We start from the raw sequence: 16,447 nt of genomic DNA, 5'->3' as shown, positions 1-16,447 counted from the left end.
GATAGATCATCTGTCTAGAGCTAAATTCAAGTCAAGTCAAGTCAAATTTATTTGTCACATACACATACACGATGTGCAGTGAAATGAAAGTGGCAATGCCTGCGGGTTGTGCACAAAAAAGAATTACAGTTACAGCATATAAATAAAGTTAATAAGTTACTATTAGTGTCGACAAAAATTTAGTCTCTGGGGTTATAAAAGTTGACAGTCCTGATGGCCTGTGGGAAGAAGCTCCATCTCAACCTCTCCATTTTCGCAGCGTGACAGCGGAGGCGTTTGCCTGATCGTAGCATCTGGAACAGTCCGTTACTGGGGTGGCAGGGGACCCTCATGATCTTGCTTGCTCTGGATCTGCACCTCCTGATGTATAGGTCCTGCAGGGGGATGAGTGTAGTTCCCATGGTCCCAAACCAGACTGTAATGTTGCCGGACAGGATGCTCTCTACAGCCCCAGAGTAGAAGCAATGAAGGATCCTCAGAGACACTCTGAATTTCCTCAATTGTCTAAGGTGGTAAAGGCGCTGCTTAACCTTACCCACCAGTGCGGCAATGTGCATTGCCCACGTCAGATCCTCTGTGATGCGGACTCCCAAGTATTTAAAACTGCTCAACCTATCCACAGTAGACCCATCTATCTCCAGTGGCGTGTACAGGTAGGACAGAAAGAAAATGCTCTTTGCTATTTGCAATTTATATAATATCACTCAGCTGATATTTCCAGTCCCTGCCCTGCTAATTGGACACTCAGATTATATTCTCATTAACCATATAATGCCATTTGTTTATTTTACTTGCAATACGTTCATACATCAACAACTGCTTTTTACAGTTTTCCCTTGATACTGTCACCCATCAATTTCAACTTGCTCAGTTTAGCTCCAACAAATGGCTTAATCTATCTGCCTGCATTTAATTCAAACAAATATTTAATATCTAGAATATTTTTTAAATCTTTATTATGTGTGCCAAATATTTTTTATTTCTTTTTAATTATTTGGTCATTTACAATTGTTTTACACTATGGCTATGTGATATTCTGAAAGATAGGGATGGAAGTATATTCTCAGTTGGTGTTTAGAGAAAATGCAAAACCATCATACTAAAAAAGAACTGAAAGAAATTTGCATTAGGCAAGAAATAGTATTGGGTAGACTGATGGGGCTGAAGGCTGAAAAAATCCCCAGGGCCTGATGGTCTGCATCCCAGAGTACTCAAGGGGGTGGCTCTAGAAATCTTGGACGCATTGGTGGTCATTTTCCAATGTGCTATAAATTCAGGATCAGTTCCTGTGGATTGGAGGGAAGCTAATGTTATCCCACTTTTCAAGAAAGGAGCAAGAGAGGAAACGGGGAATTATAGACCAGTTAGCATGACATCGGTGGTGGGAAAGATGCTGGAGACAATTATTAAAGAAGTAATAACGGCGCATTTGGATACCAGTAAAACATCGGTCCAAGTCAGCATGGATTTATGAAGGGGAAATCCTACTTGACTAATCTTCTGGAATTTTTTGATGATGTGACAAGTAAAATGGATGAAGGAGAGCTAGTGGATGTCATGTATCTAGACTTTCAGAAAGCCTTTGATAAGGTCCCACACAGGAGATTAGTGGGCAAATTTGGAGCACATGGTATTGGGGGTAGGGTATTGACATGGATAGAGAATTGATTGGCAGACAGGAAGCAAAGAGTAGGAATAAACGGGCCCCTGTCAGAATGGCAGGCAGTGGCGAGTGGAGTGCCGCAAGGCTCGGTGCTGGGGCCGCAACTATTTACAATATATATTATTGATTTAGATGGTGGAATTAAAAGTAACACTAGCAAAATTGCAGATGACACAAAGCTGGGTGGCAGTGTGGACTGCGAAGAGGATGCTAGGAGGTTTCAGGGTGACTTGGACAGGTTGAGTGAGTGGCAGATGCATGGGCGATGCAGTATAATGTAGATAAATGTGAGGTTAATCACTTTGGTGGCAAGAACAAGGAGGCCGATTATTATCTCAATGGTGTCAGATTAGGAGAAAGGGAAGTTCAACGAGACCTGGGTGTCCTTGTACACCAGTCACAGAAAGTAAACATGCAAGTACAGCAGGCAGTGAAGAAAGCTAATGGCATGTTGGCCTTCATAACGAGAGGATTTGAGTATAGGAGTAAAGAGGTCCTTCTGCAGTTGTACAGGGCCCTGGTGAGACCACATCTGGAGTATTGTGTACAGTTTTGGTCTCCTAATTTGAGGAAGGACATCCTTGCTATTGAGGGAGTGCAGCAGAGGTTCATGAGGTTAAGCCCCAGGATGGCGGGACTGTCATATGAGGAAATATTGGAAAGACTGGGCTTGTATTCACTGGAATTTAGAAGGATGAGAGGAGATCTTATAGAAACATATAACATTATAAACGTGCTGGACAAGCTAGATGCAGGAAAAATGTTCCCAATGTTGGGGGAGTCCAGAACCAGGGGGGCCACAGTCTAAGAATAAAGGGGAGACCATTTAAAACTGAGATAAGAAAAAAACTTTTTCAACCAGAGAGCTGTGAATTTGTGGAATTCTCTGTCACAGAAGGCAGTGGAGGCCAATTCACTGAATGAATTTAAAAGAGAGTTAGATAGATCTCTTGGGGCTAGCGGAATCAAGGAGTATGGGGAGAAGGCAGGCACGGGTTACAGATGGTGATGATCAGCCATGATCACAATGAATGGCGGTGCTGGCTCAAAGGGCCAAATTGCCTCCTCCTGTACCTATTTTCGATGTTTCTATGTAACCTCATATATCACCGGTTAAAAACCTCATGTGGACAACTGTTGATTATTTTGCCCACCACGAATGGAGAATAAAATAACGGCTATCATATGGTCACCGATGAGGTTACATCTTGATAGATGCCCCAAAGATAATGGATTTGATTAGAATGAAAACATTGAAATTTGCTCCTTGGAACAGTCGAGGGGTTTTATTGAGGTTTTCTAGTCAAGATTCTTTAGTGGAATGTGTGACCAATAACCAGAGATCGAAGATTTAAAGTTTAAAATGATTTAGAAGTGAAATAAGAATTTGTTTCCAATCAGAAGTCTTGGGATCTGGAATAAATCACCCAGGAAATGAGGTGGAAACTAATACCATAAATAATTTTAACAGGAATTTGGACAAATGTTTGAAGATAAGGAATCTACGATGTTAAGGACAACGTTGGAGATGTGGGTCAAAGCAAAACTGATATGACTGAATGACTTGCAGTACATTTCTACAGTACTATGTCAGCCTAACTTTTACAAAATGTGACTCATACAAAGCCAAATAAATGGAAATTTTGGAAAATTCCATTAAGAATGAGCAATGTTATACATTCAATATAAACTCAATATCTGTAAGCAGCGAGATGATTCTTAACAAATTCTGCAAAGAGAATCATCAAAGTTGGCTCTGCATTAGTAATACAGCCATACCCTCTCTACCAGAGGGAAAGACAGTGGCATCATGCAACTGGAATTTGACTGCCCTGCTCAAGCCAAGAGAGCAAATTTCATCCAAGTATAAAGAAGAGGCAGCACGATAACTTGCAAGATGCATAGAAGGTGCTGACAAATACTGCCAGCTGAAATTCAAACTTACTCTTTTGAATAAGAACACAAACCATTCTTTGATGTTCTGCAAACTATATTCATTCTACAAAGTTGTAATCTCACTGAAAACGGAGGCCTCACTTCACTAATACTTGGCTAATCTTTTTAGTTTCTGTAGTATTGACAGGACACATGAAAAAAGAAAATACAGCCTTCATGGTAAGATCTAATTCTCTTAGCTCATCAGTAATGAAGAACAATAAAAATGAGATTCTTTAATTTCTTGAGGTGCAGTATCATAGAGTCATACAGCATGGACACAGGCCCTTTGCTTCAATTCATCCATGTCGATCAAAATGCCCCATCTAAGCTAATCCCATTTGCTAGTGTTAGGCCCGTGTACTAATCCAAATGTTTTTAGAATTCTGTTATAGCATCTATCTAAAGGCCTCCTCTGGCTGCTAGTTCCATATACCCAACACCGTCTGAGTGAAAAAGTTGACCTTCAGGTTCCTATTAAATCTTTCCCTCTCACCTTGAACCTATGGCTTCTACTTTGTGATTCCCTTACCCAAGGAAAAAGACGATCTTATAAACCTCTATAAGATCACCCTTCAGCCTCCTGTACTCCAAGATATAAAGTCCTAGCCTGCCCAACCTCTCCCTATAGCTTAAGCTCATGTGACCTATCAATATCCTCGTAAATCTTCTCCGCACTCTTTCCAACTTAATAACATCCCTCCTAGCAGGATGAACAAAACTGAACACAATAGACCCTATGCGACGTTGCCAACATTTTGCAGAACTGTAATAACATCCCAACTTCTATGCTCATTTCCTTGACCATTGTAAGCCAATGTTTCAAAAATCTTCTTCACCACCCTATCTAACTGTGAAATAAGGTAGATAGACACCAGTGGTTCATCTTTCTTGACCACACTTCTGAAGTCAAGTGGAAGGTAGGTTTCTTTAACCAAGCAGCATTTAAATATCTTATAGCTGAAGAATCCTATTACTGTTGATCCCATTACAATGCAACAATTGGATGAGCTCTACACTGGATAAATGATCAATTGTTGTATATTATTTCCCAGTCCATTAAAATGAAAGTTATTTACCTTATCTCAACAATCTTGTTACCCAATGCATCCCTGTTTCTTCATCGCAATTAAGCTCAGAGACTAATAATGATTAAATGAGGAGTACAGGATCTCACATAAAAAACAATACTTAGTATAGTTTTAAAATAAAGCATTTACCTCTGGACTACCTTTATGGGAAGAGCTGAGAGTCACTCCTTATAACATCAATGTCATATCTAGGTTCCTATGTAAAACTAAAATAAGTATAATCCACAGAAATAAAGCCATGCATGACACTAGAGGAAGTTTATCCTGAATACAGGAAGGCTATTACTCTAATCTCTGGATATTGATAGGGGAAGAAAACTTGGCCAAACAACATCAGTTGCTTTATTAATAGATTACCATATTTCATAACCTTATGAATTACGTTCATCCCATTCAAAAATTCCATCTTGTGGTTTAGAACAAATTGTACATTACATTCATGCACTGATTGTTATATATCAGAAAACATTCAGCTCTCAGAATCGTCATGATCATCTCTAAAAGAACAATGGCAAAATTATACTTCTCAGTTAGGTTCTGTATAGACAAGAGAAAAACTTGCCCCAACAGTTATGTCTTAAATGTAATGTGATTAAGTAATCCTGTAATTCATACGGTCTATTTGACTGGAACTGCTAATTAATTTCACACAATGGATGGGTTTATTTTGTGGGCTCGTGGCAACGGTGATTCCAATTGATCACCGTAGTTCACTTGATAAAAGACACTTCAAGCCTACAACAAAAGACAACTTTCATCCCATTGGTATGGACCAATTTACACACTAACAATGAAAGTACAGTGGTCTAGAAACTGTTGTGTGCCCTGCAAAGATAACAGTATAGTGTGATAACAAATGTTTAGGCCATGAGCTTGCAGTTGTTAACTTCAGGAACACCCAAACCAAAGCCTTTGTACCACTGGAGGATGTGAAGCAAAATACAGTGTCTGGGATGGTGGTTCGATCAGGGAGTTACATGTAAGACAGGCCAAAAGTCTGAGGCTCAATGCAGCCTGGAGTTCGTTATTGGTGGTGTGAGATGGTTGATCAGCAGGTGACTGGACAATGGCCAGAGATGAAAAGACTAAAGATGTGAGGTCAGGATGGAAGAAGTGCCAAATGTGAGGCCAAAGGAAGGAATATAGGGGCGGGGGAGAAATGAGTGCGTATGTTCGGGAAGAGAGGGGGAGGGTATACTGTCTTAGTCATTAACAACTCTATGTTTTAGGACTTCTCACCGCCCCTTCCTAATTAAATGTAAGTTTCGACAGACCCTCTCCCCAATCAGCAATTCACTGTTGAACAAACTCAGCAACTCCTTCACTCCTGACATTTTATAATGCTACTGTGGTGTGGGTTCCACTATAAATGCCGAGTTGAATTTTTGGAGTAGCTTTATTCAATTCAGAAATAGTGCATTACAAAAACAACTCTGTGACTGCCAGTTTCAGATGTGCAGCCCTAAAAAGTAACGTGTTCAAATTTGTGGACACCCCACTCACATTGATCCCTCGCGCATTCAGGTTTAATGAACGTTTATCGTTTTTCTATATTTGGAGGATTTGGTGATGATAATAGCTTCCCATGTATAGCTCTATTTTCTGACCTTTTAATGCTAAATATAAACTATTGGAAGCATACTGAGTACTGCTGCAGCACAACAGAGATTGGTGTTGTACAAGGTTAAAAACATGTAGAGTACTCATTAATACTTTGCAAATGATTTTACATAATTGTACATTTCATAACAATTCAATTAAAAATAACACACATATCTGAAATCAGTACAGAAATAATGCCATATTTCCCAACCAGTATTAAAGTTAGTATCCACTCAGAGAAAGCAGAACCCTGATTTCCATAGTTTGTTAATATAATTTCATGAAACACGATAGCTTTTCAGAACTACTTAAATATTTTTGATGTTTGGCAATCAATTTCATATGTCACTTGTGCACAACAAATTGAAAATACAATCTACATTCTATTTGATGATCATTTTTAGTTCGTATATATAAACAGATTTTTCATCACAGGGCCATTTACTATATTTGCATTAAAAATCTTCCATGACACATTATGATTGACCAACTCTGCCTTCATTCAAGAATCTGAATATGAAAAATGACTGTTAAGCCCATGTTGATCTACTGCCACAGGGGATATGAGGGAGGGGGGGGGGGTACAAAGTTGGGTAATTTGGGATGTGGTGCGCTCCTACCACCATGGATGTTAGGCTTCTGCATGGTTCTCTGTAGCCAACATAAATGTTCCTTCTCCACTTTGAATTTAACACTGACATTAATGCTGTAACAGGATAGGTAGAGTGGTAAATCCTCTGATTAATTAAGAGACTCTGCAGAAATAATATGTCTGAATAATGAGCATAATACACATTAATTTGTGTACTAATATTTCCAATTCATTCATATGACTTTTTCGATATGATTAGTTCATTTATTAGAATGACGTGCTGCAATTTCAACACCTGAGAGAAATAAATGCATAACATGAACGTTACAATAGAAAAGAAGAAATAAAGTAGTGGAGCAGAATCAGAAGGGAAGGATTAATTGGTTAGAGATTTATGGAGAAACAAGGAATTGCCGGTGTGTAGGAAGGAACTGCAGATGCTGGTTTAAACCGAAGATAGGCACAAAATGCTGGAGTAACTCAGCAGGCCAGGCAGCATTTCTGGAGAGAAGGAATGGGTGATGTTTTGGGTCGAGACCCTTCTTCAGACTAGAGTCAGGAGAAAGGGAAATTAGAGTTATAGACGGTGATGTGGAGATATAGAACAAATTAATGAAAGATATGCAAAAAAAAACGATGATAAATGAAACAGGCCATTGTTAGCTGTTTACAAGGTGAAATTGCAGTTTCTGATTTCCAAGAAAAGACACAAAGTACATGGTAGGTTCTGAAGAAAGAGGCTTCAGTCTCTTTCATATCAAGTTGAAAGACATTTCAGTTTATTCCTCCAAAATGTTGGACAATTTCAAGACAATGGAAGGGTCAAGGGATGATGAATTGAACTGGGTGACATCATTGTATGTATGGAATCTGACGATAAATAAGGTTAAAATAAAAGAAAGATGTTAAAGCAATTCTTTTTTCCCCCTTTTTTTCCCCTTTTCAGGGCACTCTCGGGATCACTCCATACAGATTCCATGAAATTGGAAACTATGGAGCCCATAATAATTATAGGAACTTGCTGTAGGTAGAAGAGCCATTATTTTTTTATGACACGCTCCGTTAAACATTATCAGACCTCCAAAGACTTCGGTGCATTGCAAAGCTCAATCACCTTTGTATAAATGCATAAAATATCTAAGACTCAAACACAAATATGTATGTTTGCTGATTTTAACACAAAGCAATGATATATCCTCAATATGTCTGGTTTCTTGATTTCTAGCTCCGATAAAGATATATTTGCTATTTATCTCAGATAAACACCAATTTATCTGCACACAGACTTTCCATTGAAGCAGTGTTACATTTGGCCTTCATTCCATTTTAGTCATTTAAGACACAACAGTAAATACAGCAGATAATATCAAATATTTCTCACTTAACAAGTGTATAAATTTTAATGGGATAAAGAATTGCAAAATAATGTTTCCAAGATTTCCTGAAATGTGTTCCATAAGAGCGTTACTTTCCCGTTGGTTGTGATGGCTCACAGAATCTCCTCCTATGCAAGCTACTTACCTTCTCATCTAAAGCTTTATGGTGTTCAAAAAGTGACTTTAGTGCCTTCAAAACCTCAACTTCACTGGACACTCCTGAAGGAGACTGTGCCTGCCGTTTCACCACAGTCATTCTCAGTGATCGCTCATGCCTCGACACAAGACATTCCAAATGTTCCAACAAAAGCTGAAAGAAATGGTAAGATATTAGGTTTGCTCCATTTCACATAACAGCCACAGGTGATTTTCAGTTTAGTTTATCAGCTCAGTTTATTGTCATGTATACCGAGGTACAGTGAAAAGCTTTTGTTGCGTGCTAACAGTCAGCAGAAAGACAAAACATGATTACAATCGAGCCATTTACAGTGTATAGATACATGATAATGGAATAACGTTTAGTGCAAGGTAAAGCCAGAAAAGTCCGATCAAGGACTGATTGTAATTATAGAGACAAAATCTACCGTAACTCTAGGTTCATATTTATGGTAACGTTTCCCACCATTTTGATAGCTATTTATTTTTGCTCACATAATTTGGTACTGTATTTGCATGACATTTTATTTTTATCTCCATAAATCATATGAATGGTAGAAAAAACAAAATAGTCCTTTGTAAAACACCTTTCCCTAGGATAGCTCATTGCTACTGATCATTATCTTCTGCTTGGTTCAGATATTTAAGACAGCTCTAATGCATACGAGATAGCAATATTGCTAAAAAATTCCAAATGCGGAACTTCATCAAATTAAATTATACCCAGGTTTTAAAATTCTGGTGGAGTTCTATTCTGTAACTTTAGAAAAAAATGAAACATCCGAACAAACTCCTAACAGTTACATTAGAACGTGTGTTAACTTCCTACAAGGGAAATGAAGAGAAGTAAAAGGTAGGTACAGTGGATTGGAAGCCATGCTCAGAGTTGTTGGTGGGGATGGATAGAATTAGAGGATGAGTTAAAGTTCACTAGTTCAGGACAATTAAATCCTGCAGTGACTATTTGTTTCCTTCATACTTAATGGGTGCTTCTGGTCTACTGTAACAAAGAGCCAGTTATTACTCAAGGGAAATGGCACTACATGCAGAAGGTGTATACGAGACACATCAGAGAGGATTGGGTTATAGAGAAAGGATGGATGTCCAGAAATCATAGAAAATCAAAATTAGCGGAAATCAGGTGGAATTGCACTTTAAAAAGTGCAGATATAAAGACTGTAACTGCTTAAGCATGGGAAATTCATATAACCTGTAAGCATATGAAACATGAACGAGAAGAAAGGGAAAAATTGCACATATAAGGCTGCTTAGTGCATCAGCCTGATTGATTTGGGTTAAACAAATCACGGAATGCAATTTGGGCACAGATTCTGGAATAAACTACATGTTATGGCAATTTATTTCATTTGGAAGTCTGGGAGCAATGTAGTTCCGCAGGGAACAGTGCTGGGACCTCCGTTGTTTGTGATATATATATATATATATATATATAATATGACTTGGACATAAATGTGTAAGAAAATGACGGACATAAATGTGTAAGAAAAAACCCCACAAAGTGCTGGAGTAACTTGTCTGAAGAAGGGTCCTGATGCAAATCGTCACCTATCCATGTTCTCCAGAGATAATGCCTGACCCAACACTTTTTGTCCTTTTTTGTAAACGGATATATGCAGTTCCTTGTATCTCCTTTGGACATAAATGTAGATGAGTTTGTTAGTAAGTCTGCAGATGACACCAATTTAGCTGGAGTTGCGGACATTGAAGAAGCATTTCAAGGTATTTAGCGGGATATAGATCAACTAGAGAAATAGCTGGAGAAATGACAGATGATGTTTAATCCGAGAGGTGTCGCTCTTTGGAAGGTCGAATGAAAAGGGAAAGTACACAGTTAAAGGCAAGACCTTTAACAGCATTAATGTTCAGAGGGATCTTGATTTTGAAGTGGCAACACAAGCAGATATAGTAATAAAGAAGGCATATGGCATGCTTGCCTTCATTGGTTAGGGCATTGAGTATCAGAACCAAGAAGTCATGATGCAGCTCTACAAGACTCTGCTGTGCACACATTGCATGAAGTGTTGCTTAGCCCAATGCACAAGGGATGTGGAGACTTTGGAGAAGGTGCAGAAGAGGCTTACCAGAATGCTGCCTGGATTAGATGGTATAAGCGACAAGGAGAGGTTGGACAAATTTGTATAGTTTCCTATGGAACACCTAATCCTGAGGGGAGACCTGATAGAGTATATCAAATTATGAGAAGCGTAGAAAGGGTAGATAGTTAGAACCCTAGAACCCTTTCAGGGTGCAAATGTCAAAGATTAGAGGCCATGGCTTTCAGATGAGAGGGGCAAAGTTTGAAGGAGTTGTGCTGGGCAACTTTTTTTTACAAAGAGGTTGATGGGTGCTTGGAACATACTGCCAGGGGTGGTGGTGAAGGCCGATCCAAAAGTGGCATTTAAGAAGCTTTTACATTGGCAAATAAATATGCAGGGAATGGAGGGATATACATCATGCACGGGCAGATGTTATTAGTTTATCTTGGCATCAGGTTTGACATGACCGTGTGGGCCGAAGGGCCTGTTCCTGTGTTGTACTTTTTTATGCTCTCTGTTCTATGCTCTCATTGCAGTTTACAGATGATTTAGGTTTAATTTGTTGGTTGTCCTGCTGGTAAGCTAGTCTAACTTTAGCCATGGATGGACGATAGCCAAAATACACTTGAACCCGTATAAATGAAATCCCTGAAAATACAGGTGTGGCTTACTTCTCAAATATCTGGCTATTACAATTTCCAGGTTATATGCTTAGATAGCTTACTCTTGTGTTATTTCTCTCAGCTTTGAGTTCAGAAATTTCCTCTTCTTTTTCCAACAGTTGTTCTCTGCATGCATTTAGCTCTTTTGTCAATGCAGCAAACTCCTGTTAAAGGATAAATTTTAAATATTAATGCATGTCTTAGTCTCCTGAACCTAATACACAGCACAAAAGCAAAACATTATTTTCTGGATACCACAACTTTGGCCAATGAAATATTTTCACCTACCACAAACACTAACTTTCTTATTTCAAAGAAAGCAATAAAAAACTATTTCATTCACAAAGGAGAAGTTTGTGTAAATTTAACATTGTGCTTCATTGATATTGAATCATTGACAGATGAGCTGTTTATTGGCAGTTTCATGTGGCCTTCCTGTTCATCCTCAACTGCCTAGGTACTCTATTCACATTGTTTCTCCACATCTTTTTCTTGAGATGGTTCCAGAGATTGGTCTATTGGAAGGACGAGTTTGCAGCAGTGTAATGGGGCACGATGACTCTCTTTTGGCTCGTTTGGCTTTCCTGAGCAGCCCTCAAGAAGCCCTGGCTGCAAGAATTCTATTTGTAAAATGGCATTAATTTGCAAGACTCCAATGTGCGTAATTCCCGCTACTGCCATTTCTCCTCCAGTCCAGTGACACTGGTTATGCAGAGACCACAGCGTATTAGTGTTAATAACAAGTTGTGGCCTTGTGCGTAAGCAAAATATTCAAAAACACAAAAAAATTACCAAAAATCTAATATTCATGGTGGTGATAAAAAGTGTCATAGCAGAAGCGATTTCCATGCAGGTGGAGAAGAACTCCCTCAACTGGTGTGTTTGCTGATAATTGGTTCCAATAGTTACTGAATGAAATGAAGAATAGGTGAACCAGGCCCTCACACCATGCAAATTGGGGAAAAGGTTATTCAAGAAGTTAAGAACCCTTGTATGAATAGTGTTGTAAATCCAACACTTTTGCCAGACAGCAGGATTTTAAAACAAACATTGTAGCTTTTGACCATCAGGAAAAAAATTGTGCCCCAAGATATCTCAACCTGAAATTCATCCAGTCAATAATGAATGTTTAATGAATTAATGAAATTCATCCAGTCCATAACAGATAGGCACAATGATAGACAATAGACAATAGGTGCAGGAGGAGGCCATTCGGCCCTTCGGCCCTTCGAGCCAACCCCGCCATTCAATGTGATCATGGCTGATCATTCTCAATCAGTACCCCGTTCCTGCCTTCTCCCCATACCTCCTGACTCCGCTATCATTAAGAGCTCTATCTAGATGATATTCATCTTCTTCCTCTCAACATATAGTTCAAATAGGGTGTGGATATTTTAATTTTGTTTAGAGACACAGAATGGAAATAGGCGTTTTGGCCCACCGAGTCCACGCCGACCAGTTCACACTAGTTATATGTTGTTACACTTTCACATCCACTCCCAACATGTTCAGGGCAATTTACAGAGGCCAATTAACCTACAAACCCACGTCTTTAGGATGTGGGAGGAAACCGGAGCATCCCAAGGAAACCCATGCAATCACAGGGAAAAGGTGCAAACTCCACACGGTCATCACCTGTGGTCAGGATCGAACCTGGGTCTCTGGCACTGTGAGGCAGTGGCTCCAGCAGCACCACCATCGTGGTGTCACCCTGAAGTTTCACAAGTTATTAAAGGCCAGTTTAGTAAACTGTAACTGACCGTATATGTGGACTGTGACATTCAATCCATTATTAAGTTGAAATAGAGCATTTATTCTCCAATCTATACTTTGTTTCAGAGGTTGTTTGAGAAGCACAAGAATTAAGGATAAGCAAAAGTTCAATCCAAAATCTTATCTCTTTAAACCTTCCACTAAATTCTACAATTTTAAGTTTGATGGCTTTAACCCAGTGTGGCACATAAAATAAGATAAATGCCACAGAACTAAGAAATATTACCACCAACAGGAAAAAATATTGTCGCAATATTACTATTTTTCTTCAGATAAATCACAGCTTTTCAAACTGGAAGATGTGATATAGTGGTTTTGATACTGTTTGGAACCAACAGTTCTAAAGCCACATATTCCCAATCCTACTACAACATCTGGAATTTAAAAAATAAACAACTACTGACGACAAAATTGCCATCTGCTTTTCAAACACCCCGCAGGGAATGGATTCATTACTCTCAGCTCTCTGCCCTCTATGACTTTAGAGCCACAACATTCCAGATGACAATTAATTGGACTATGAAATGGCTTAACCTTTTCAGTTATATCAGATAGATAAAAGAAAAATAATACTGTAGTTAGGTACAAGCTTGTCATACAACAAAGTCAATCGTAATCCAGTTAATCTTGCAAACATTGGGTAACTGGTGTCTAAACTGGGAGAGTTGCTCTACAGACCAGTCAACTGGCAATCTGACATGGGTATACTCACAACCTTTAAGTTGCCGATATCTGAAGAAGGGTCTCGACCCAAAATGTCACCCATTCCTTTTCTCCAGAGATGCTGCCTGTCATGATGCTGCCTGAGTTACTCCAGCTTTTTGTGTCTATCTCCATAACCATCTATGTGTAGGTCCGGTACCACTGACCGGATAGGCCCATCAGCGAAACGTTTCACTGGGACGTTGCCTGTACTGGAGGGCTTGTGTTATGAGGAGACATTGGAAAGGCCAGAATTGTTTTCACTGGATTGGAGGAGGCTGAAGGGTAACCTGACAGAAGTTAATAAAATTACGAGAAAAGAGTATTTAAAGACCAAGATCCCAGATCTGGTACACAACTCATGTTCTTCTGGGCAGTGGTGATCATTGTACTCTTATTTACCACTGATGTGCCTGGTGTTCGGAGAACAGCAGGCACCACAAAGTATCAGAAATATGCTCAAAATCTTCCAAATTCACTGTAAGAATCAGCAAAATGTTAGTGTTTCATCCAGACCAATATTTGAAGTCCAGAATTCAGTTATGTCAGTTACATTGGGCAGGCGTTTGCATGTCCGACACTAAACTCTTGAAATGGATGGTTCATTCTAAACGTTGACATGGGAAAGAGGAAAAGATTCAAGCATTTGTTCAAAGCCTCCTTAAAGAAAGCAACATTCCTACTACTGATGGAATCTCTGAGGTATGACCACTAAAGGTGGTCATATATTCAGTACGATATTGAGAACAAGCGGGCCACGTATCAGAAGCACATTGACACCCTGGGTAAATGGCTTAAGAAGCACATTACCTCACAAACTACCCACTTGCCTGAATAGCAGGTACTTTCTGCCTCAACTGTGGGATGGTCTGCAGTTCCCGTATTGACCACCTCAGAATCAAAAAAATTAGGAGATAAGTCAACTTCAATTTGTTTACACATTCTCCCTGTGGCCACGTGGGTCTACTCTGGATGCCCCAGTTTCCCCACACATCCCAAAAGCATGCGGTTTGGAGGTTAATTGGCCCCTGTAAAATTGTGCTGATGTGTAGGGAGTAGAGGAGAAAGTGGGGTAACATGGGACTAGTGTGAACAGGTGATAGGTAGTCGGTGTGGACTCTGTGGGCTGAAGGGCCTGTTTCCAGGCTGCATCTCTAAACTAAACTAAAATCCCTAGGTATTCTGAAGAAGGTGGTTGAGGCTAACAATCCAAAGACACATGACCATTAGAGTCCAAATACCAGCATCACATCAGTTGAATTTGAATTACAAAATGCAGAAAGACATCAGAAATCATGAAACATTGATAGCCATCAAGGAATGATATTTCTTGGATGGAACCCTCGGCTCATGTTGTCGACACTTATTGGGTCTCTGAAATAGCCCTGCAAGCCACTTAGGGATGAGCAATAAATAAAGATCTTGCCAGTCCTGCTCAGAAGTACCGTGTCAGTTTTCACAGAAGTGAGCGAATCCGTTGCTCAGGAAACTACACTGAAAAAAAGAAAGCAAAACACAAAGTAGCATCCATGGAGGCCAAATGTAGAAAGAGAACATGAAATCTAAATGAATCAAAATGTTTCTTGGAAGAAATAGTGGCGTTGAGCTGATATTGAAACTTTAACATGATCAACCCAAATCAAAATCATTCTTTACAAATAAATAATGGTTGCAGGGGTCCCACTACGGACAAATGATTCTAACAAAATATCACACATAAAGCTCTTCCAGGAAACATGGCAAGATTAGTGTGGTTGTTCATTGGCTCACAATGAGCAAACATCTCAGAGCACTTCATTTCAATCCATTGGAAAAGTAGCTTTTCCAGAAGCACCAAAGTGTTGTCCTTTACTCCACAAAATAACTAGTCAATTGATTCAAGAGGGGGCAACTGACAGTGATTGAATGTGTATAGGCTATAGGTGATAGAACAGTCAAGTCAAATAAAATAAAATAAAGTATTTGTAGGAAGGAACTGCGGATGCTGGTTTAAACCGAAGATAGACACACAAAGCTGGAGTAACTTAGCTGGACAGGCAGCATCTCTGGAGTGAAGGAATGGGTGACGTTTCGGGTCGAGACCCTTCTTTATTAAGCTTGAAATAGTGCAGAGAAGATCTACGAGGATGCTGCCAGATCACATGGGCCTGAGCTATAGGGAGAGGTTGGGTAGGCTAGGACTTTATACCTTGGAGTACAAGAGGATGGAGGATGATGTTATCGATGTATATAAGATCATGAGTCTTTTTCCTGGAGTAAGGGAATCAAGAAGTAGAGCCCATAGGTTTAAGGTGAGAGGGAAAGATTTAATAGGAACCAGAAGATCAACTTTTTCACTCAGACAGGTATATGGAACTAACTGCCAGGGGGAGGCCGTTGAGATAGATACTATAACAGCTTCAGACTGAAGAAGACTGACTACAGACGATTGACTCCAGACTTCAGTCTGAAGAAGGGTCTCGACCCGAAATGTCACCCATTCCTTCTCTCTAGAGATGCTGCCTGTCTCGCTGAGTTACTCCAGCTCTTTGTGTCTATCTTCAAAATAAAATTAAGACAAGGTTAAAAAGGGGTGCCAATTTGCTTGTAACTTTTTGACACAATCTCATGAAATCAAAATCAACCTCAGTATCTCTTACAAAAATAATTCAAGAACATTGGAAGATGAAAGGAGAAGAAAACAAATCACCTTGTATTACTAAGTGACAGTCTGTAACACAATGAGGTAATATGTACCATATATTTCATTGAGAAAGCAAGATTAAGCTGCCAAATTAATTGAAACGATATCTGATAAGGATCGGGTCTATCAGGAACAGGTGCAAGTGTCATGCCATG

The 16,447-nt window shown here is 39.4% G+C and overlaps 1 protein-coding gene across 4 annotated transcripts in view; it reads right to left on the bottom strand.

The window, feature by feature from the left end:
* ppfia2 (PTPRF interacting protein alpha 2) overlaps window positions 1-16,447 on the bottom strand; it is a 176,918-nt gene that overhangs the window by 121,613 nt on the left and 38,858 nt on the right. For all 4 annotated transcript variants that reach the window (XM_078417366.1, XM_078417368.1, XM_078417367.1 and 1 more), the window contains exons 2-3: window positions 11,197-11,298; window positions 8,405-8,569 (exon numbers count right to left, since the gene is read on the bottom strand). In XM_078417366.1, the coding sequence (XP_078273492.1) occupies window positions 8,405-8,569; window positions 11,197-11,298 (267 nt within the window). The remainder of the gene's footprint in view (window positions 1-8,404; window positions 8,570-11,196; window positions 11,299-16,447) is intronic.

This window comes from Rhinoraja longicauda, chromosome 20 (genome assembly GCF_053455715.1).
Source record: "Rhinoraja longicauda isolate Sanriku21f chromosome 20, sRhiLon1.1, whole genome shotgun sequence".
NCBI classification, from domain to species: domain Eukaryota; kingdom Metazoa; phylum Chordata; class Chondrichthyes; order Rajiformes; family Arhynchobatidae; genus Rhinoraja; species Rhinoraja longicauda.
Note: the sequence above shows the minus strand (reverse complement) of the source record. Positions and strands in the feature narration are given on the sequence as shown.